At 41.5% G+C, this 22,911-nt stretch overlaps 1 protein-coding gene across 9 annotated transcripts in view; it reads left to right on the forward strand.

Annotated features, from left to right (window-relative positions):
• Nucleotides 1-22,911, forward strand: part of UNC5D (unc-5 netrin receptor D) — a 567,718-nt gene that overhangs the window by 321,120 nt on the left and 223,687 nt on the right. For all 9 annotated transcript variants that reach the window (XM_067022440.1, XM_059049202.2, XM_067022443.1 and 6 more), the window contains exons 2-3: nucleotides 4,689-4,907; nucleotides 18,638-18,781. In XM_067022440.1, the coding sequence (XP_066878541.1) occupies nucleotides 4,689-4,907; nucleotides 18,638-18,781 (363 nt within the window). The remainder of the gene's footprint in view (nucleotides 1-4,688; nucleotides 4,908-18,637; nucleotides 18,782-22,911) is intronic.

Here is a 22,911-nt window from a genome sequence, read left to right on the forward strand (position 1 = left end):
TCTTTGTTAAACATTTCTTGCATCTTTTCGATCTTTGCCTCCATTCTTTTTCCGAGGTCCTGGATCATCTTCACTCTCATTATTCTGAATTCTTTTTCTGGAAGGTTGCCTCTCTTCACTTCATTTAGTTTGTTTCTGGGGTTTTATCTTGTTCCTTCATCTGATACGTAGCCCTCTGCCTTTTCATCTTGCCTTTCTGTGAATGTGGTTTTTGTTCCACAGGCTGCAGGATTTTAGTTTTTCTTGCTTCTGTTGTCTGCCCTCTGGTGGATGAGGCTGTCTAAGAGGCTTGTGCAAGTTTCCTAACGTGAGGGACTGGTGGTGGGTAGAGCTGGCTGTTGCTCTGGTGGGCAGAGCTCAGTAAAACTTTAATGTGCTTGTCTGCTGATGGGTGTGGCTGGGTTCCCTCCCTGTTGGTTGTTTGGCCTGAGGCGACCCAGCACTGGAGCCTACCCAGGCTCTTTGGTGGGGCTAATGGCAGACTCTGGGAGGGCTCACGCCAAGGAGTGCTTCCCAGAACTTCTGCTGCCAGTGTCCTTGTCCTCATGCTGAGACACAGCCACCCCCCCTCCCCTCTTCAGGAGACCCTCCAGCACTAGTAGGCAGGTCTGGTTCAGTCTCCTATGGGGTCACTGCTGCTTGCCCTGGGTCTCTATGCACGTACTACTTTGTGTGTGCCCTCCAAGAGTGGATTCTCTGTTTCCCACAGTCCTGTCAAACTCCTGCAATCAAATCCCAGTAGCCTTCAAAGTCTGATTCTCTAGGAATTCCTCCTCCCATTGCCAGACCCCCAGGTTGTGAAGCCTGACGTGGGGCTCAGAACCTTCACTCCAGTGGGTGGACTTCTGTGGTTTGTGTTCTCCAGTTTGTGAGTCCCCCACCCAGCAGTTATGGAATTTGATTTTTTTGTGATTGCGCCCCTCCTACCATCTCATTGTGGCTTCTCCTTTGTCTTTGGATGTGGGGTATCTTTTCTGGTGAGTTCCACTGTCTTCTTGTCGATGATTGTTCAGCAGTTAGTTGTGATTCCGGTGCTCTCGCATGAGGGAGTGAGAGCACGTCCTTCTCCTCTTCCATCTCGAACCAGTCAATCTGGTTGTCAGCAACTTCTACGCCGCAGCTTGAAACTTCCATTGGCAACTTTCCAGCCTGATGGGTTAAGAAGGGGCTACTTTCCTGGGGTAGCAGCCTTCTTGTTGCAAGGGAGGCATGTGCAGGGCAGGGCGCTGCTATGCCAGCAATTCAAGTCTGAGCCTGGGGAGGATCCTGGGGAGGGGAGCGGGGGAGAGGGATCAGTATAAGGCAAACAGCACTCCTAACACTTCACTATACATACAAAGCAAACAACAACAAAAACGGAAAATATGTAACTTTTCTATTTTCACTTACTGTATTTCATTTCTTAGGATGCAAATAAATGGTAATACATATAGAAATGTATATGCACAGTGTCTCACCTTTCCACTCTTACCCTCATAAATTGATTTTTTTTGTTATTTTTTGCTTTCCCGGACCCTGGCCTGTTTCCTATACATACATGATATTAACGTGGCCTCAGTAATAGTTAAGATAGAATGTTACATTCTGCCTTTTCTTTTCCTCCTCTGAACATTGATTGATTCTTTTGTAAATTGTTTTTCCTTTTTTTAAAAAATTGAAGTATAGTTAATTTACAATGGTGTGTTAGTTTCAAGTGTGTAGCAAAGTGATTCAGTTATACACATATATATATTTTTGTTTTGTTTTGCTCTGTACCTAAATTCCTTTCCATTATAGGCTATTACAAGTTATTGAGTATAGTTCTCTGTGCTATACTGTAGGTCCTTGTTGCTTACCTATTTTATATACAGTAGTGTATATATGTTAATCCCAAGCTCCTAATTTATCTCCCCTCACCCCATATTCCCTTTGGTAACCATAACTTTGTTTCCTATGTCTGGGAGTCTATTTCTGTTTTGTAAGATTGACTGATTCTTAATGGAGGTCCTTGAGATAGCCAGGACACTTACAGCCAATTTTCCCATTCCACTCTCCTGCTCTGTTTTAGATGAAGACTGAACTTGTTATTTTATGTAGTGGGGATTTACTGAAATAGCAGGAAGGTAACCTAATTGCTTTCAGATCTCTCTGTTTTGTGACTCAGATGGTTAAAACTCTATTTATGTTATCATCCAATACCTTTGTATGTCATTTTACTTAAGCTGGTTAAATGTGGTCTCATTATTTACTTACAAATTGGTTTTTTGTGACCGTCACCCCATGTCAGTAGTTACTTCTGACATTTACGCATTGTTACTAATTTATGCATTGTTACTAATTAAGCAAAAACACCTCATTCAGCATTTAGCACTTACACCCCTGTTCACTCAGGCTACCACCATGGGGCTCTGCATATATTCTTTATCAGGTGACCCTTTTCTGCAACAGTGAATTACTTTGGACAGAACTCAAGCCCCTGATGGGAGTGTGAGCTGTTTGATGCCCACATAAAATCTTCTAATACCTTTGTCATTTCCTCTAATGCATGGATTTACAGAAGCCTGAGGGGACTTGGTATTTATTGAAGATGGAAATTGCTGTGAGCAGTCAGTAACAAAATGAATTAATATATGATATATTTTATGAAGTCCATTGTGAATATAATTTAAAACATTTTTAAAAAGCACCTCTCGGGCTTCCCTGGTGGCGCAGTGGTTGGGAGTCCACCTGCCGATGCAGGGGACGCCGGTTCGTGCCCCGGGCCGGGAAGATCCCACATGCCGCGGAGCGGCTGGGCCCGTGAGCCATGGCCACTGACCCTGTGCATCCGGAGCCTGCGCTCTGCAACGGGAGAGGCCACAACAGTGGGAGGCCCGCGTACCGCAAAAAAGCAAAAACAAACAAAAACAACCCTCTCATATTCTATCCTGAAACCCTTCTTATTCCATGTGATATGGACTCATTTTATTTTCTGAGGGAGTTTATCTAACTTTTATAATTTAAACTGTTTGCTCTCTTATTATTTGGAATATTTGTGTTATGATGCTTTTTTGGTCCTTCTGTGAGTTAGCTTTTCTATTAACATGAGTTAACTTTTCTATTACAAATGCACTTGAAAGCTTATAAATCTCAAACTCTTTAATATGTGAGGCCTTTCCCCCCCTTAAGTTGATACATTTAATGAAAAAAATTTGGAGAATCAAACTATTGTGTTTAATTCATTTTAGTGGCATGACATAGTGCTTATGTATTCCCTTTGGCAAGCAGTCTTTTTCATAGCTCAGTGTCTTTTATTTTCTTCCTTATATAAACATATAATTATAGGCAGTCATTCCTCCTGTGTCCTAGTCCCCTCTCTTTTACATTTACTAATTCTCTCTACAGGTTCTTAAAACCTGTATAACCTGTATAACCCTGTATAACCTGTATAAACCTGTATAACCTGTATAACCCTAATATTGTGAATTATGTTTATCCTTGACAGTGCTTACTCATTTAGGTTATTGACTTGAATAGGAATAATCAGAGGCTCTGTTTGTTCAGAATTGCATTGATGGCACCCAGAAAGCCTGGTTAGGACACAGAATGCACCTGGTCTCCAGGCTGTCTCCTTTTGAACTAGATTGTTCCAGTGGTTTCATTCGGTCCGTTTCTCCAGCTTAGCCCTAAAGACTGATTTGCTTTGAATGGGAGTGATCCTCTCTGGGACATAGTTGATCGGGTTATTGAAATCTTTGCTTGCTTTGTTCTTTCTCCGGAATGGCCGTGGGAAGGCACGAGATAGGGGTTCTCTTGGTTATGCTCCACATCGCTCAGCAGTTACATCTTTCTTCCCTTGACTTTGTGCTAGTTTCCTGGGACTTAAGTCCTTGCTAAATGGAGTTAAGAGACAATGAAGCAAAGTCTTGGCTTATGCTTTTTCCTTTTCATATTGTTTCTCTCCACTCCTCAGTTCCCTATACTTGGGGAGATTCGCATCTGTTTCTTCCGTTTGAACAGATGTAACTGTAGATATTAAACTAAAAACTTATAGCTTGTAGTGATTTGTTTTAGTTCATAACCTTAAAAGTGAGGTAGCTTTTGGGGTCAGGAGTGCTGGGTGCAAAGAATGATGGTCAAAGACAAGCAGAAGAAATGTGTATTCCTTTTAGAAGGTTTAGTAAATTTGGGGAAGAAACGCTATCCAAGGTAGAATACCAGACAATCTTCAAAGTTTCATAGGTAAAGAAAGTGGACAGTTTGGAATCTTTTGGACATGTCTTATGATCGACTATCCTCCACCAACGTCACCATCATTTACACTCATTTATGGGAAAACCAAATCTATTCCCTCCATTATTTCAAAGTTTTGAGGCAGCTTGGGTCCCTTATTGAACACTTCACCAGACTGAATCTTAAGATTTAGCCTGTCACCACACAGATGTTTATCTCAGGTCTTTCAGCAAAGGCAGATTCAAAACTGTAGTTTGAGAGGGTCTCCTATTCATTGTTTTCACTTGTCCAGTAATACTGAATGTGTGTCTATCTAAAGGTACCATATCATGCTAATTCAGTCTCTAGAAGATAATTCATCTGCACAGGGCTTACAAGCATGCTTTGTTAGGATGCAAAGTTTTCCAGCACAGATTATTAAAGCAGGTTGTTCTTTTTGGCCTGATGTATGTGCTGTCAGTATAGACTGTGTTCTAATATCTTCTTCAATTTCACAGGAACTGACAATGGCGAAGTCCTCCCTGAATCCATCCCATCAGCTCCTGGGACACTGCCTCATTTCATAGAGGAGCCAGGTGATGCTTATATCATCAAGAGCAACCCCATTGCACTGAGGTGCAAAGCAAGGCCGGCCATGCAAATATTCTTCAAATGCAATGGCGAGTGGGTCCATCAAAATGAGCATGTCTCTGAGGAGAGTCTGGACGAGAGTTCAGGTAAGAACGGGAAGCAATCAGAACCACCTACGGTAGCTTCTCAGATTCTCACATTGTTATATGACTGCTTAAGCCACCACCATTACCTCATTTGAATGAGGTCATAGTAACATCATCTTTGGAATATCATGTACAGTCATATCTTTAAATGACTCCACAGCTCCCTTGCCTGGTGTACTCCAGTATGGTAGAGTTTTTTATTTTCCTGCTCTATATAACTTTAAGACCTAATTTTGTATGGAAGTTAATATTCTCACTGGAAATAAAACCAGGCATTCACTGTTTCCATTTTTCTGAATTCTAAATACTTTTTCAAGACATAAATCTTTCACCAAACACTTTTTTTTTTTTTTTTTTTTCAGTACACAGGCCTCTCACTGTTGTGGCCTCTCCCGTTGCGGAGCACAGGCTCCGGACACACAGGCTCAGCGGCCATGGCTCACGGGCCCAGCCGCTCCGCGGCATGTGGGATCTTCCCAGACCGGGGCGGGAACCGGTGTCCCCTGCATCGGCAGGTGGACTCTCAACCACTGCGCCACCAGGGAAGCCCACCAAACACCTTTTTAAGCAGCATAAATTCAGTTTCTCTAATCTTTCCTCCTGGATATTATTTTTGTGTGCTTCCTTCTCCACAGTTGGTGGTTTCTGTGTCGTCTTTAAGTTCTTTTGATTACTGTGTAATGATAGAGCCCAAATTAGAAGACCAAATTTGGATAGGATCTCCAGTATAAAAGAATTTCAAGACTATTCGTTATCGGCTTGGCTAATTTGGCTGATGAGGAGTTATGATGAGAATAGTGATCATACTAGCTAATGTTTGTTGAGCACTGACTACATACCAGGCCTTATTTAAGCATTTGATAGACATTATCTTATTGTCTTTTCAATAGCTCTCTGGGGTAAATAATGCTGTCACTGCCTGCTTATAGATAAGGAAACTGAGGCTCAAAGAAATTAAATAAACTATGGGCTTGTGCTGGATCTGAAAGTAAGATCATTTGACTCAACTTAAAAAATTTATAACTTTTATTTTTAACATATAACAGAAAGAGTATATGCTTTTGAACTTTGTCTCCTCAGACTAACTGAAAATTTAGCCTCATCCTAAGTCCAGTCTGGTATCACCCTAGATTATTGATTTTATTAGTTCTGAACTTATTCACTAGATGTCAGATTTTGAATAAGTCAAAAAGCCTGAGTATAATTAACAAGTTTCAAGATGGCTTAATTTATTAACTGTATACCAGTTTAATACACTAGGCTAGGCCTTTCAGAGTATTCCAAGAAGGGTAGGAGGCAAACACTGATCTCTAGACCTTCATAGCAACTAATAGGTATAAGACCAGTACACGTGTAAGTGTATTGAATGAAGTTATGATAAATGTCTGAAGAGAGGTAGATGACGCTAGGGAGGATTTGTAAAAAAAAAATCATGTCTAGGGCTTCCCTGGTGGCGCTGTGGTTGAGAGTCCACCTGCCGATGCAGGGGACGTGGGTTCGTGCCCCAGTCTGGAAAGATCCCACATGCCGCGGAGCGGCTGGGCCTGTGAGCCATGGCCACTGAGCCTGCGCGTCGGGAGCCTGTGCTGTGCAACGGGAGAGGCCACAACAGTGAGAGGCCAGCGTACCGCAAAAAAAAAAAAAAGAAAAAAAAAAAATCATGTCTAACTAGGGCTTTCAGGAATGGTGTGGAAGCTATAGTATTTGAAAGGGACATTGATGAATATGTAATTCAATTAGGCATAATTGATGCTAAACCCTATGGGGGAGTGAGAAGTCTCAGTGGCCAACATTAGCAATTGAAAGGTCAACATTAGCAAATGAAAGAAAGCTGAGTGTATGTTCCACTCAGCTTGGTTTGCTTGAAATATGAAATAGATGTAGGAGACAGCAGCTGATAGCTGGAAAACAGCTCAATCAGTGGCATAAAAGACCTCAAATATCAGAGCAAGGAGTCTTTTAATTAATTTTATGGATATTTTGCTAATGGTGGGGGTTGATTATATTGACACATGGGAATGCAGTGACTTTGAAGCTATGCTTCAGAAGATGAATCTAGCAGAAGACTTTGGAATGGTAAGGAGAAGTAGGAATGGGGAAGTTAGGAGACTGGGATAATTCAGTTGAGAAAGTAAGGTCTGCTTCTCGAGCAATGGCCACAGAAATAAGAACTAGATATCTGGTGTGAGAAACACTTCAACAAATCAGACTTAATAGCTGAATGAATAAATGAATGAATGGAGAAACAAAAACTCATCTTTTAACAGAAGCAAAAGGGTAATGCAGTTAATATTAGTAATCATATTAGCAAGGAGAAAAGTCTAAGATCATTGTTTGGGCAAACTGCACTTGAAATACTTATGGGATATAATGAAGAGTTGTAGATCTGGAACTTGGTAGAGTTCAGAGATAGAAAAGTAGATTAGGTAATCATCAATAAAGAATGAAGCCATGGACGTGGAGGGGTTGTCAAGAGAGAATGGGTAATATGACAAGAAAATGGAACTAGAGGCGGCACACCTCCCTAAGGGTCAGTAAAGAGGAACATCAGCAGCCAACAAAGAAGTAAGCAGGGTATGTTGTGTCCCAAAGCAAAAGGAGAAAATCATTTCATAAAGATCTTCAGGAATTACCCTGGCTCTGCTTAGGAATCAATGAAGAAGGAAGCAAAGAACTAAACATATTTAAGCATTATGCAGTTCTGAGCTGATTTGTGTTTGTAGTATGAATGCATCAAAAGGTAGAGAAGCACCTAAAATCTTATCACAATTCCCTATCCATTCCACTTTGGAACTAGTATGAGGAAAAAACCCAAAGTACTTGTTTTAGAGATGCTGTTCTTCAGACCAAAAGCATGCTTAGAATTTAGGAATCGAAGTGTGAGAATGGGAAGGGATCTCAGTGGGAAACCTAACAGCCATATTTTATTCATGAAATAAAAGGTTCCAGGAGATACAAGTATTCATGGTATAGCTCTTTCTAGAACCCAGGTCTCCTGATCTTCACTTTAGATACATTTCCTGACACTGTAAGCCACCTTTACATACTTATTCCTGTGGTCTCTTTCCCAGTCAAAATATTGACAAACTCCCTTACTGACATAAGGGTGGGTTTCAGCACCTGGCTTAGTATTTCCTATCATGAATCTGTTTAGTGTTTAATTTCCCAAGTATATAATCCAATATTGTTCCATTGGAGTTTCTTTATTCCTGACCGTTTCAGCCATCTCTCTAAGGGCCAATCCCTTATTCTGTGTTGTGTTTCTGGCCCTGTTAAAGTTTATAACTACCAAAGATATGGAGACATTTCCAGGATTCCAGGTATAGTTTCCTTCTTTAAAGAGGGATTTGGCAAAATCAAAGCAAAAGAAGAAGAGAAATTGAATCTTGGTGCCAGGAAAGTTTCTGCTTCTGTGCTCCCAAGATTGGGATTTTGGAGAGACCTAGGTGAATTGACCTGGTGTTGGAGAGTAAGTCACAAACAATAGCTATCTCACTTAACTTGGCAGGAAGCCTTGTAAGAAGACACGACATTTTGGAAGAGAGCAGCAAAGGAAACAGCGTTTCCCATAGGAGCAAACGCCTGTAGAACAATGGTAGAATATGAAAGGTTTAATGTCTCTTGTTTTTTTTTTTTTTTTTTTTTGCAATACGTGGGCCTCTCACTGTTGTGGCCTCTCCCGTTGCGGAGCGCAGGCTCAGCGGCCGTGGCTCACGGGCCCAGCCGCTCCGCGGCACCTGGGATCCTCCCGGACCGGGGCACGAACCCGCGTCCCCTGCATCGGCAGGCGGACTCTCAACCACTGCGCCACCAGGGCAGCCCGGTTTATGTCTCTTATATTCAGTTAGTCCAACCGGAGAGGGACTCAAATACTAGTGGCTCCATGGGGCTGTGTGTTTTATCCTCAGACATTGCTGCCCTAGATTTTGCCCAGTAATGAACTTAAAATAGCAGAACCCCTTAGGGTACACTGCTCCAAATAAAAGATAGGAAGAACATTGAAAAATGATCAACTATTTTTTTATACCACTGCTAGAAAATCCTATATCTGTTCTCATTTAAAGACCTCTTGAAAAGTATTGCAGGCCAATTTAACAGTCTACCCTCTTGTAATTTCACAGCATTCTGTTTTGTTATTGCTTCTCCCTTTTAATTCCCTTAGCATTGCTGGGCAGCTCCATGTCTTGCAGATAGCAGCTTGATTACATTCTTTGCCTTCATGTAAGACTCCCCTCTTTGCTTCCTTTAAAAAAATAAAATAAGACCAATAAAAGTCTCAAATTTCAAAGGAACTGGGAAGAACAAAAAAAATCATAAATGACAAAATCTGAAGAGATTATACACCGATTTAAAAAACAAGCTGTTGAGAAAGAATTTTAACAGCTACCTTTTGGAAAAGAATTTAATAAGCACAACTGTTTCTTCCAAGTCATTTTGACTGAATCAATAGGAAATGTCTCTCCCTAAAACTGTTTTTCTTCTGTGTGGTTAATGAAAATCACTGTCTGCCACACACTGCAATTATGTTTCCTAAGCTCTGTAGTAATAGTGGAAAAGTGGAAACTGGAGCAAGATGAGTGGAGATATTAGACCCAAAACTAATGTATAAGTGTAATTAAGGTTGGAAACGAAATGGCCTCAGGTATTGAAAAATAGATGCATTACTTCCCCTGGGTTCTTCAGCTGGAGCTGGAGTATAGGGATTAACTACCGTTGCAGCCTTAATGGCTTTTGATGGGGTCTGAAAAATAATTCCTGCCAGTCCAGTGGGAGTGAAGGATACCGAAAGACCAAGGATAATGGGACCACGTTTGACCAGAGGTAGAGAATGTTCCATGCTCTTTTAAGAAGTTGAAAATAACTGCTTCAATATCTTTGGCCAACATGGTCTCTATTTCTAAAATCCTAGAGAACTTTGATTCTTTTTACTTATAGGTTTTCTTTCTTCACAGAACTAATGGGAAATGCATAGGACCCGGGAGTGCTGGGAGTTGACACAGAATCTTTTGTATTTCCAAATTGGAACAATAAGTCCTTTCAGTTGTTAAAGGCTGCAAAGTGCCTTTGGTCTTTCTGGCAATTTGGCCGTGTCATCTAACAGTTCAAATAAGAAGAAAAAGGATTGTATGTTTTCATGTAATTTAGCTTGGAAAACCCAGAGCTAGAGTTCTTTCCTGCAGAAAGCACAATTTATTTGACGTGAGTTACTGTGTTGGCACCGACACGGCTATACCTCTTAGTAATGTACACTTTTAGTTCTCTGCACAAGGCGAGCGATCCTCTTTCATTTGTTCTGCCTCATTTCATTTGGAAATATGGGAAGTCTTCTTCCTTGTATTTTTCCTGTTAACATCTGGAGTTGAGAGGCAATCCCAATTCAGGAATCATGGCCCTGAGAAAGGGGTGGATTGTTCAGTAATGCGCGCACACGCACATACGCGCGCACACACACACACACACACGCACACACACGCACACACTCACACAAACAGCAACAACCAGCAAAACCCATCCTTGACAATCAGGATAATGTAGCCTGTGAGAAGCTTGAGTTATCAATAAGCGAAACCACTTCTTTACTGTTCAATAAAAACGGAGTTCCCTTAACAAGGCTCCATGGTTTTTATTCTACCTTGGAGATACCAAAGTCTAATGAATGAAATAATGCGTATTTCAATGTGTTATGGGAAAAGTCTCTTCTTCTTAAAGAGTATCATTTCAGGGATTTCATTGTGTGTGATTTCCTTAAACAACTGGAGTCACTCTCTGGGAAGAAAAGGTTAGTGGATTGTGTTGAGAAAAGGGAGAAGAGTAGAATAAAAAGTGTATTAAATCTTTAAAGTTTGTATCTAAGAACTTTGCTCTGCTGGTGATGTGAATATAGTATCCTCCAGAAAACCATTAATTTGAAGTTACCTTCGGAGACTCAAAAATCACCAAGGTGTGTTTGGGAAGCATATATTTGAGACCACAGAACACAGCAGTAATCCATCTCTGAAGTGTTCCATTGAGAGTTGGGGGTTTAAAACCCACAACTATAGAAGCGTTCTCTGACCCCACCCCAGATTTCATCCTGTGCATCACTCGGCTGCTTAGAGAGGACTGACATATAGTCTAAAAAGGTTTTCAGGAAAATATTATGAATTCCTTCCAGAAACTTGTGACAGAGCATGAAGACCATGTGTCTGATTGAAGCCTTTCCTACAAAGAGAGAGAGACGATTTACTATCATTTCATTCATAGCAGAGATAGAAGGCAGCTAACCGTTTTGTGCAATTTAGTGACTTCCTGATATTGGCCAGAGATTTGTTCTAAACCCTAAACTCTTGAAGAGTGTCTTTGGACTTTTTTATAGTCTTTTCTGTTCATACAACATTTTAAATGTTTTTTTTTTTCCTAATATGAAGTGAGAATTATAAGGATATTAAAAAAAAAAAGACGGTCTGGTGATTAAGAGCATGGATATTAGTACAAGATGATACTTCCATTTTTGAGATCTGGCTCTCCATTTACAGGCTTTTTAAGGTAGATACGTTCCTTAGCATCCTTTCACCTCGGTTTTCCCATGTATAAAATGGCAGTTACAAGTATATCTACCCCATGGAACGATAACAGGGGTCGTAGAACCTAATACACATGACATAGCTTGCTCAGGGTCTGGTGTATAGCAAGTGCACTATCAAGGTTAGCCTTCAAAATGATAAATATAAAACTGCATTGTTTTTAAAAATGGGGTAAGTGGCTGGTGATTATGCTTCCAAAAACAAATAGAAAATTATGAACTTTTACAGTTTCAAAAAGATAAAGGGGCTAGTACTATTAACAGGTAAATCATTGTCTTTCATAGAATGACATTTTATTTGCCTGTGGTTTACTCCCTCAGTTTACATTTCGTCTTTGTTATTCTCAGAGCCCCTGGTATCGCCATGGGGGATAGAATTGGTAGGATGTATGCCCTGATCTCAGGGGATGATCTACTAACAGGAGGTAGTTTTAGTGACCGCAGGAACGGAAAGCCATTGATTGGGGCAGCAAGGTTGGAAATCATGAGTGTGGAAATCATGAGTGAGGTTGTAAGTATGAGGTCCGAGTGAGTCATTCAGTGGATGGTGTCCTCTAACTAACCCTCCCCTCTCCACGTCTGCGTTTTGAGTTGCGCTTCTCTCTGTTATCAGACAACACTACCCAGTTAATTTGCTTTCCTCTGCCAGACCTCTCTGTGCTGATTAATTTTAATCTCCGGTGAGGACGAAACTGGAGAGCTTGGGTGTATTCTTAGTTCCTGTACTTAAGACTGAACTTGCAGTGCTTCTGAGGAATATGTGGGGTGGTTATTGTCCAGGGGAAACTAAAGAGCATTCATTAGACATTGTGCACTTTCAAAGGAGGGCTATTTTTTTCATCAAAATACATCTTAATCTTGTTGCTAGGATGAAGTGGCAAAAGACATTTAGCCCTAATTAATAAGCATATGCCAGTAAAATGAAATATGGTTCTGCCTTTTAATTATCTACATTTAATTTGCTACTTTCGGTAGCATGTTGGCTTGAAGACATCTAAGGTCCCCCAAGAAATGGAGGCACAGTTCCCTGAAAAGGTTTCTTGTATCTCAAAGTTTTAAAACTCCGAATATGGTTCAGATTCATGTGTCTTTACCAGAGCCTTGCCCTAGACACTGAGCTAAATACTGGGGTGAGGACAGAGCCTTCAGGTCAAAGGTAGAATGGCAGCCATTCCCAGAAGCTTTTGGTGATGCTGTGGAGAGGTTAGAAGCCCCTCTTGTGTGATCTTGTAGCAACTGTCACATCACACTGGGACAGGTTGAAGTGTCTCCTCATCTAGCCTGCAAGCTCCTTGAGGACAGGAATCTTGATCATTTACTTCGTCACAGTATCTTCAACACCTGGCAAGATGGCAAGCACATATGAGGCACTCAATACAACTTTTTGAAAATAATAAATAATATATGTTGTAAACTGTATGACATCTTTGATCCATTTCCTTTGATATGGAAACTGCAGTGAAATAATAATTATAATAATAATAGCATGGTTTTAAGATGACATAAGATAATGTATGTGATGACATGAATAAAAGTAAAGGGCCATACAAATGGTATAATAATCAGTAATGATAATATGTTATTCAAAATATGGGGGAACTTCTTGTTCAAGCCTATTTTCTGGGCTCTAAACCTGGGCTAGTAAGAGACAAATGAAAAACATCTCCTTATGTAAGTGGTGGACTCACTTCTTCCAGCTGAGTGAACTGTTTGCTGTCTTCTTAGGAAACAGTAGAGTAAGATGGGCCTATCTCAGAGCCAAATCCAGGCATCAGGGGTACTGAGATACCTAAGGAGATGACGGTCTCTTAGAGAAGGCTCTCGAATAGGAGATGCTTTTCATGGGCTGTTTGATTTTTTTTTTTCTCTCTCCCCAAATTGAGCAAGGCCCCATTGCTACTCATGAAGTTGTATTACAATAGTTCTTTGGGTCTTTGTCTGGGGAAGCTGATTACGTAGAATCATTCTCTGGGTTAATCCTCAATCATGAAACATCACAGTGCAAAAAAAAAAAAACCAGGCACGGAGTCAGTGTAACACTGGGCTAAAATGGTCCAGGGAGACGGGCACGGTGACTAGGATTAGAAAACAATGCACCAAAGCCTAGTCTGCTGGCCTCTTACCGCTTTGGTGTGGTTTGGGACTGTGACAGGAGGAAAAGGGATTCTCCTCTTTTTTCTTGGATCTAGTTATTTACTTTAGTAAGCCGAGTATCCTACTACAGAGAACTTCCAAAGACTGGACGTCAAGTTGTGACGGGTGGTGTATCTGAGAACTGGTTGGCAGCAATGACCACAGCAGGACGCTGCTGATGAGCTCTGTAGAAGTGTGATGATAAGCAGTAGATCAAAGGCAGGGGGACAGCTGTTAGTAGGCACTGTCTGCAGTTGGCAGGGTGCTGAATAGTAAGTTCTATTCCAGAACTCTTTTCTTTTCTACAGAATAAGTTAGGAGTAGATCCCTTTTATTGGAAGTTGACCAGCAATAAATAATTTTCATCCTTTTTCTCTCTCCATTTCCTCCCTCCTTTCTTCCATATTTCTCTTCTTTGAACAGTGGAACCTATACCTTCAATTAGTTTGAAAATTCCCTTTTACTCTCCCAACAAGATTAGACCTGCTAAGAGTAACTAGTGTTTCCTACCTGATAAATAAGGGGATTATAGCAATAACCGCTGTCAGCATTTTTCTCATTTAAACAAATAAAGCTGACAAATGATGAAGTTCTGTGCTGCTCTGTTATGTTTAGTACATGCAGAGCAATTATTCATCCGTTGCCAACCTTCGTCTCTCTGCAACTCAACCATCCACAGCGTAGAAAGCTTGTTAGCATTTCAGTTCCAGAGTCATATTTTTATCTTCTGTAGGACTCTCCTCCATAACAAAGGCTGATAGTTATAATCGCACAATAATTTAAAGGGTTGGACTTTTCCGTGCCTGTTACTTACACAAGTTATCAGGTACAATGCTAGTCTTATTTATGAGATGCCATCTTCTATTTGCCTGGGATTTTTGTTCCCCTGTAGCATTTCCTATGAATAAGTTAGGTGCCATCTCTTGAGATGGAGAAATAGATGGTTTTCTCTGTAACACTGTTGGATGAACTTCAGTGCAGGAGGGTGGGTGGAGGTGTCCTGAAATAGGGCCGTTTTATTATTATTATTATTTTTGCGGTACGCGGGCCTCTCACTGTTGTGGCCTCTCCCGTTGCGGAGCACAGGCTCCGGACGCACAGGCTCAGCGGCCATGGCTCACGGGCTTAGTTGCTCCGCGGCACGTGGGATCTTCCCGGACCAGGGCACGAACCCATGTCTCCTGCATCGGCAGGCGGACTCTCAACCACTGCGCCACCAGGGAAGCCCATAGAGCCGTTTTAAATGGATGTTTCTCAGGTGTGGTTTCTCGTGTGTGTGTGTGTGTGTGTGTGTGTGTACACACACACACACATATACATTTTTACATGTATATATATTTATGCATATATATAATACATCACTAGAGAGAGCAATAGTGAAGATTTGCAAGAGAATATACTATTTAAAATTTTTATTTTAATCAATAGTTATTTGTTATAGTGGAGAAAAGTATAATAGAGACAAAATATTCATGATTTCCCCAAGGTATTCCTAGAGGGGATGGTTTGACAAGGCTAAAGACCTCACGTTAGAAGAAAAAGGCCTAATCCAGGGAGACACTATACTATTTGGGGGGGGGGGAAGATGGCGGTGGCGGGGTGGGGGAGGGTAGTGAAGTCACTTGTGGCCTTTTAAAGAAACCTGATACGCTGATGCTACCTGAAGCAAACTACACTGTGTTTGGATAATACTTGGTTGATACTCATTCATTCTCCTTCTCCAAACCCATGGGGAACCTCTGTGAGGGACTTGAGACGGAGCCATCGTAATGCTGAAATCGTGACTTCAGCATTTTCCTTTCAGCTGTGTTTAGTCTGAATGAGAGGCTGCCAGACTTCCTGACATGAATGGGGTGAGATCAGTTTTGACCTTCGTGGTGGGGGGTCTGTGGCCCACTGTTACGCTTTCCAAAATAATTGTGTGGTTGTTCCATGTATAATAACCGTGTTTTCAAGTGTTTGTATTTGATGCTCTGACATCTTAGCGTCTTGCTGACCCTGGACGGACTGCCATGCCCAGGGCTGGCTAATTCCTAGAGATAGCAAACGACTGGCCCAAGAGCATGCCTTCCATATGCAAACCAACCGATCCAGAGCTTTATCCCCAACCACTTCTTTCATCAAGCTCTTACACTGCTGACCCATATCCCCCTGCCCTAACCCAGTCCCAGACAAGCAGGGACAGCTCTTCTGTCCCAGAGCCCACTGAAATGATGCAAACTTGCCAACTCTAAATCTTTTTACCCTGCCTCTCTGATTCCTTCCTGTGGAAACCACAATAAAGGCTCTTGCCCACATTCCCCCCTGCCCCCCCCCGCCTCCTGACCCTCGTGCTTCCCCGTGCGGCCCTGGGTGCTTTGCCTCTTGTTTCTGGGGATCTGTGAGTGTAAACTGATTCTTTCATGATGCGCATTTTTGTTTGAGTGTCTTACCTTAGCTCATTAAAACAGGCCCCATGTACCCCTTAAAACACCGTGATGCCTAGATTAGATCATAGCACATTTTAAGGTTTGGATGGGGGACTCTGTGCTTTATGAATATGGTGACCTTGAACCATTTTGAGATAGTGTTTATCTTCATTTGCAGCCTAGAGAAAGCTGATGGGTTTAGATATTATAAGATGGAGAAAGTAAAAAAATAATACATATATACACACACATGTATACACACATGTATAAGTTGTGTGTGTATGTATATATATATATATATATATATATATATATATATATAAATTCCACATTAGCTTGAACACATTTCTGACCTTCTAAGCTTATCATGCTTCTTCAGTGAGACCTGATTCCCACATGATTGGTGTATTTTGCTTCTTAGGTCTCCCCATCACATGACAGGGGAGCTCAGACATATCAAAGTTACTCCACCTGGAACCTGGATGCGCCGATTTAGGGTTTTCTCTCCTCTCTTGCACTATTCAAAGTAGATCGTCCACCATTTGTCTCAAATCAAAGCTGTGAAATATAAACCAAGTCCTCTTGTCTACAGCCTAGTTCCTTACTTTTGTTTATGCAGCCTAACTTTAAAATGTCCAGTATGGGTGACACGCTCCAGTCTGCTTTCTGTCCTCACATGCTTTTTTGTAATCTTACTTCCTTTTCCCTTTCCCTTCACTTGCCAGCTCCACTTTCTCCTGGTCCTCTCATTCCCTCTTTTATTTAAGTGCAAATTTTAAAAAGCAGCCACAACAATAACAATAAAAACCCCTCTAAGGCTTCTTTCCTATTCGACGTAGGAGATGACTTTCAGGACTCTTCACACACTATAAATAACGTGTTATTGATTGGGTAGAGGGGAATGTTTCCCTGACTAATCCGCCTCCGTTCTTGTTCTTTAAATCCTACCAGCACCCAGGATATAATTACATTTCACCTCCTCCACCAAGAGTCCCTGGATCCTTTTGACTATACTGATGGTTCTGTCCCCTGAATTCCTTTTGAACGTAAAGGAAAAATCAGTTATGCACCTAATTTTTCCTTCAATGTTTCATGCATTAGTCTTATTTCCATAATTATGTATAAGTACCCAAAGTATGAGGACAGAGTCGAATTTTTATGAGGGACCTGTGCAAAGTGCTGGTTTGGGTGTAAAAGAGATCTAGCTTCAAACCCTGGATCTTCTATTTACAGGCTGTGTGATTATTGACAAATGACTCTCTAAGTCAGTTCTCTTTTCTGTAAAGTGGGGATACAGTAGCCTCTGCTGCGTCAGGGCACTGCGGAAATGCAAAGAGTGAATAGGCTAAAGGCTTAGCACGATGCTGGGCACTTAGTGGAGTTCACTAAGCATCGCCTCCTTCTCCCGTGCTGCCTGTCTCAGGGCGGGGCACAGCCTCGGCAGATACCCATTAGCTGGGGAGAGCATGCTGATTACAAAAGCTGCTCCCCTGTTTGTGGTGATTTAACGGATGCTGTTGAGGAGGGCGTCCTTTCCTCCTTGGCACTTTATGTGAGGTGGTTATCCCTCCCAAAGAAGGAAAGGCTGATCGTCCATGGCTGGAGGTTTGCAAGAAACTCAAACTCCTCAGTAAGAAACACCAGGCAAATTTTTTAACTATCAGGTGGGAATGCAAAGATATAGTAGTTAAACTAAGACACTGACCTTGTCCATTTTTATCTCATTTCCCAGGTGTAGCCTTAACCCCTCTTTCTGTGAAAGCTTCTCTTTTCTTCACCACCTCATTCTGTTGCTCCAGGGACCTTCCAGGGTTTTCAAGCGTTCAAGACCAACTTAGTTCAGCTTGTCTGCATCCCATTTCTTCTCTGGAGTTTTGGCTTTTCCTTGGATCCCCAGCCGTTCACCCCCCCCACGCGTGTTCGCTGTCCTCTCGTTATTCTAAGCCACACGTCTGGAGTGACCCTCTCCTGCTGCCATACCCAGGGGTGGGAGCCTCTAGAATCCCAGAAATTAATTTGGTGCTACTTTCTTCATGGTAGATTTTACACCAAGAAAGACAAAGAGGGGGGAAGCGGTGGGGAGGGATAAATTGGGAGATTGGGATTGACATATACACGCTACTATATATAAATAGGTAACTAATAAGGACCTACTGTAGAGCACAGGGAACTCTTCTCCGTACTCTGTAATGACCTATATTGGAAACGAATTTTAAAAAGAGTGGATGTATGTATGTGTATACCTGATTCACTTTACTGTACAGCAGAAACTAACACAACATTGTACATCAACTATACTCCAATAAAAATTTAAGAAAAAGCAAACAAAAGAACAAAAAATATTTATAAGACCTAAAAAAGAAGACAAAAAGCATGGTGTCAAGGTACTGTGAAAATGATTCTATTGTATGGGAACCACATTGGCTGATGATACTTGACACTTGTTCTTTCTAGCCTGTTCAGCCTTTGGAATTTAATTAGCAGTAATATATTATTGTCAAAGTAATTAAAACTTCACCTTGATTAAAAACAGAATGGCTTAATTAACAGAAAGAGGTTGGGCTGGGCTTAACTCTCCGTTTGAGAAATACACCAGCCTCAGTGGATTGGTTCTATCTCCTCTGCAGGCCTGAAGGTCCGGGAGGTGTTTATCAACGTCACCAGGCAGCAGGTAGAGGACTTCCATGGGCCCGAGGACTACTGGTGCCAGTGTGTGGCGTGGAGCCACCTGGGGACCTCCAAGAGCAGGAAGGCCTCCGTGCGCATAGCCTGTGAGTATATTCTGGGTGACCTTCTTGTCCTGTAGGAGCACAGACTAGCCTTCCATAGAGCTGAAGAGCATTCGGACAGGCCAGGTGCTTCTGCAGAGCAGGGATGAGAGGATAGCAAGACACTATCAGAACTGTCTCCACCTCTACTCAATTCATTCACTCTTTTAAAATTGTATTTTAAATGTTTGATACTTTCCGCTAGAAGACAATCAGCAAATCAGTTAGGCTAAGAGATTCTGCCTAGGTTGCCAGAATGCAGGTGCCTCCACAATACCAGGAAAAATGGTTTCTGAAAAAGAAAAAAAAAAACCCACACAAATGGATTCTGCTGTTCATCCTGAATGACACAGTTCAAGGGGCATTGATGAGAAACGTTGAGCAATGACTGTTTACTGTACTTTGCCAGCAAATCTGTGAAAATAAGACATGAAAGATTAAGGGAGTTTTATAGCCTCCTGTTAAACCTCTTTCCTCTGAATCTTAAAACATGGAAATGGGCTTTAAAACTGCATTTTTTTGACCCAAGTAGGACTGGAAAAAAAAAAAAAAAAAAAAAAAGCTTGAGGAAAAGAAAAAAAGAAAGAAGATTGCCTTTCAGGAGAGTCTAAGATTTCTTTATCATGTTTCAGCATCAGCGTTTTTATCATCTCAAACATGTTTAGAAATACACCAACTTCCTTTCTACTCCTTAAATGTATCTTACCCACCCCATGGGTCCCCATAAAATCTCCTTTGTGAGCCCAGGAGTGTTACCTCTCCCCCAACAAAGAGATGGAGGGCAGAGATGGTTATTGTTTTTTTTTTTTTTTTTTTTACTGCTGCTTTTGAGACTGCGTGAAGAATACGGACAAGGGGGATTTATTTAAGGACTCAAGGAGTTCTTTGTAGCAGATGTTGATGGTTTAGGGATTAAGAATAAGAGTGAATTGCTCTTTGCAGAGACGTTTATGTTTCTTGGGAAATGAGATCTCCTTGTCAGCATATGCGTTTCACCTTCATTTTCCTGGTGATCTGGGAGGCTTTTTCCTGGCAGTTGACTGGGTCCTAGGAGACCAGGGAGGACCTTGCAAGCTGTGCTCTTGATGTAAGAGCAATGGGAAATATTTTGCCTATTGTTATTTAGTTAATTTTAGCCCACAAATACTTTCTGACAGGTCAGTTGGGAAAGGGAATGTGTTTGATTTTATTCTTCCTTTGTGCTCCTGGCATGGCCTCACCTAGGCTAGCCGAGGTATTGTATTGTAACATCTTATGGAAAAACCTCAACAAACTTTTTGGCCAACCCAGTATTTGATCCTGGTCAGGGTGAGGCAGATTATCCTCTGGATCCTGAAGAAAGGAGAGGCAAAACCGCGTAGGGAATTTCAACACAAGTCCCCTTGATTTCTTTCTTCTTGGTGTCACTTTCCCCTTCCTCTTTTTCCTCTACTGCTTTGAGCCCCACAGGACCTATTCTATGAATTCCTATAAATAGCATCTCATTAAGCTGTCCGTCTCCAATCTCTGTCATCTCCACACTTGCTCACTTCATTCCTGACTGTCACATGCCTGCTAGAAACCTCCAGAGGTTTTCCCCCTGCTTATAAAGTTTGGCAAAGAATGGCTCAGACCCATTTTGTTAATTTCCCGTAGGCTTTTGATCGTGTACACTCCACTTCATCCTTTGAAACACTTTAATGTTCTGTGTTTCACCCTCACTTCTCTGCCATGCGCCTTTGTTCCTAGAGTTTCCAGTTTGATGAATGTGTACCCTGGTGGCTGAGAACCCAGATACTGAAGTCCTGTTGGTTTCCAGTTCCTAAATCCACTACTTCTTAGTGTTGTGATGGTGGACAGTCGATTCATCTCTGTCTTAATATTATGATAAAAGAGTGCTGACTTCAGTTATTGGAAGAGTCAGAAGTATTGATAACTATGAAGTGTTTAAAACCACACCTAACACGGTGTTAACTCTTATCAATCATAAGCTATTATTTTATGACATACTTGATCCTCTGTAGCCCGAGCGTCATTCACCAGTAAGTGTGTTAATACTTAAACTAATTGAACTGAATTACATTTCTAGTGCCTTAGTGATTTTTCTGTGGCTATGGCTATATAGACTCTAAAACTCCATTCTAGGGCTTCCCTGGTGGCGCAGTGGTTGAGAATCCGCCTGCCGATGCAGGAGACACGGGTTCGTGCCCTGGTCCGGGAAGATCCCACATGCCGTGGAGCAACTAAGCCCGTGAGCCATGGCCGCTGAGCCTGCGCGTCCGGAGCCTGTGCTCCGCAACGGGAGAGGCCACAGCAGTGAGAGGCCCGCATACCGCAAAAAAAAAAAAAAAAAAAAAAAAAAAAAAAAAAAAAACCTCCATTCTAGGCCAGCCCTAGGTATCCGGCTCTCCCAAGTATGATAGGATCACAGAATGTTTTAAAAAAAAATGGAAAACACTTTTCTATCACATCCTACTTTTTTTGAGTCAGCTGATACTTTAGTGGTACTAATCTTGCAAATCTCTTCAGGGATTAAAAAAATCATTTTGTCATTCTTATGTATGATATGCACATCTGAATATGATAAAGATGTGATTTTTAAGTAAAAAGAATATCCTTAAAGCCTGTATTATGCAGTTAGCTTAATATAATATCTAATATTTACAATATATTTTTAATCTCTTTCTATGTAGCAAGTGACAGATTTTTTTTTTTTTTTTTTTGCGGTACGCGGGCCTCTCAGTGTTGTGGCCTCTCAGTGTTGTGGCCTCTCCCGGTGCAGAGCACAGGCTCGGGACGCGAAGGCTCAGCGGCCACGGCTCACGGGCCCAGCCGCTCCGCGGCACGTGGGATCTTGCCGGACTGGGGCACGAACCCGCGTCCCCTGCATCGGCAGGCGGACTCTCAACCACTGCACCACCAGGGAAGCCCGTGACAGATTCTTTATTTAAAATTATTTATGCAAGTCAAGACATGATTTGTCATTAAATATTGCATTTGACTTGGGGACCAGTATACATTAAAATGTACACTGAAATTTAACTATGTTTATTGGCATCGAAAGTGGAGGGGAAAAACTGCCTTTAGGACCTTGCTTGGAATTCTTTTGATTTGCTTGCAGGAGGGAAGAAAAAACACCACTTCTTATTTTTGTATAACTTTCATGTTTTATTGAAATAAGAGATTTCTCGCTGCTATTTGCAAGCACTTCCCAGCAAATAACACATTGCACATGAGGATAGTTTTTATTCCCAATAAATGAAAAGCCAAATCGGACATAATCGTCACGATATTTCTACTTTTTAAGATTGGTTTTTGAAGTGCTAAACACATCTTCATGTGCTAAATAAGGGTTTTGATATATGAATGTAGCTTACGAATCTGACAATTGTCTTGAGGGGACTTTGCAAAATTAGTATCATTTTTATATGATTCATTAAATTATTGTAGTTCAACATCAGAGCTCCTTATGCTTCCTGCATTTAACCAATGATCCATTAAGAATTTAACAGTTTCAAAACTGCAGTGGGCAAAACCTTCATGGCATCTGGGCCATCAGCTGAGGGATGTCTTGTCATGATCATGTTAGCTTATCTCTATAAAAACACCAGGAAGCTCGCTGGCATGGTATCACTTAGAGATCATTCGATTTTAAAGGGAAACAGTATAGACACAATTATTTTATTTATGTCACTCACATTTTTATTGAAATGGACCCACCTGGAGTATCAGTTAACTATGCAGATTCCTGGCTTCTACCCCAGACCTGAGGAAGGACCAGGAAAGCTGTGTTTGTATGAAGTTATCCAGGTGAGTCTATGATCAGGTGTCTTTGGTACAGCTTGGCCAGGAACAGTGTTTATCAAATTTTAACACGTATGCAAATCAACTGGGTTCCTATTGAAATGTAGATGATTCAGTTACAATGATTTGGTATGTCCAGTCCAAGGTCTGAGGTTCTTACCATGTCGAAGGGTTCCTGGATGATGCTGATGCTGCCAGTTGTGGACCCTACTTTGAGTAGCAAGACCCTTAGAACACCTTTAGGAAGCACTATTTGGGAAATACGGATTTAACCCATGGCTCCAATGTCATCGTTAATAGCTGAGAAAGTGATATTCAGAAAGGTTAGGTGGCTTGACCAGAGGTCCCCT

Source organism: Kogia breviceps, chromosome 20, assembly GCF_026419965.1.
Source record: "Kogia breviceps isolate mKogBre1 chromosome 20, mKogBre1 haplotype 1, whole genome shotgun sequence".
In the NCBI taxonomy this organism is placed as follows: Eukaryota; Metazoa; Chordata; class Mammalia; order Artiodactyla; family Physeteridae; genus Kogia; species Kogia breviceps.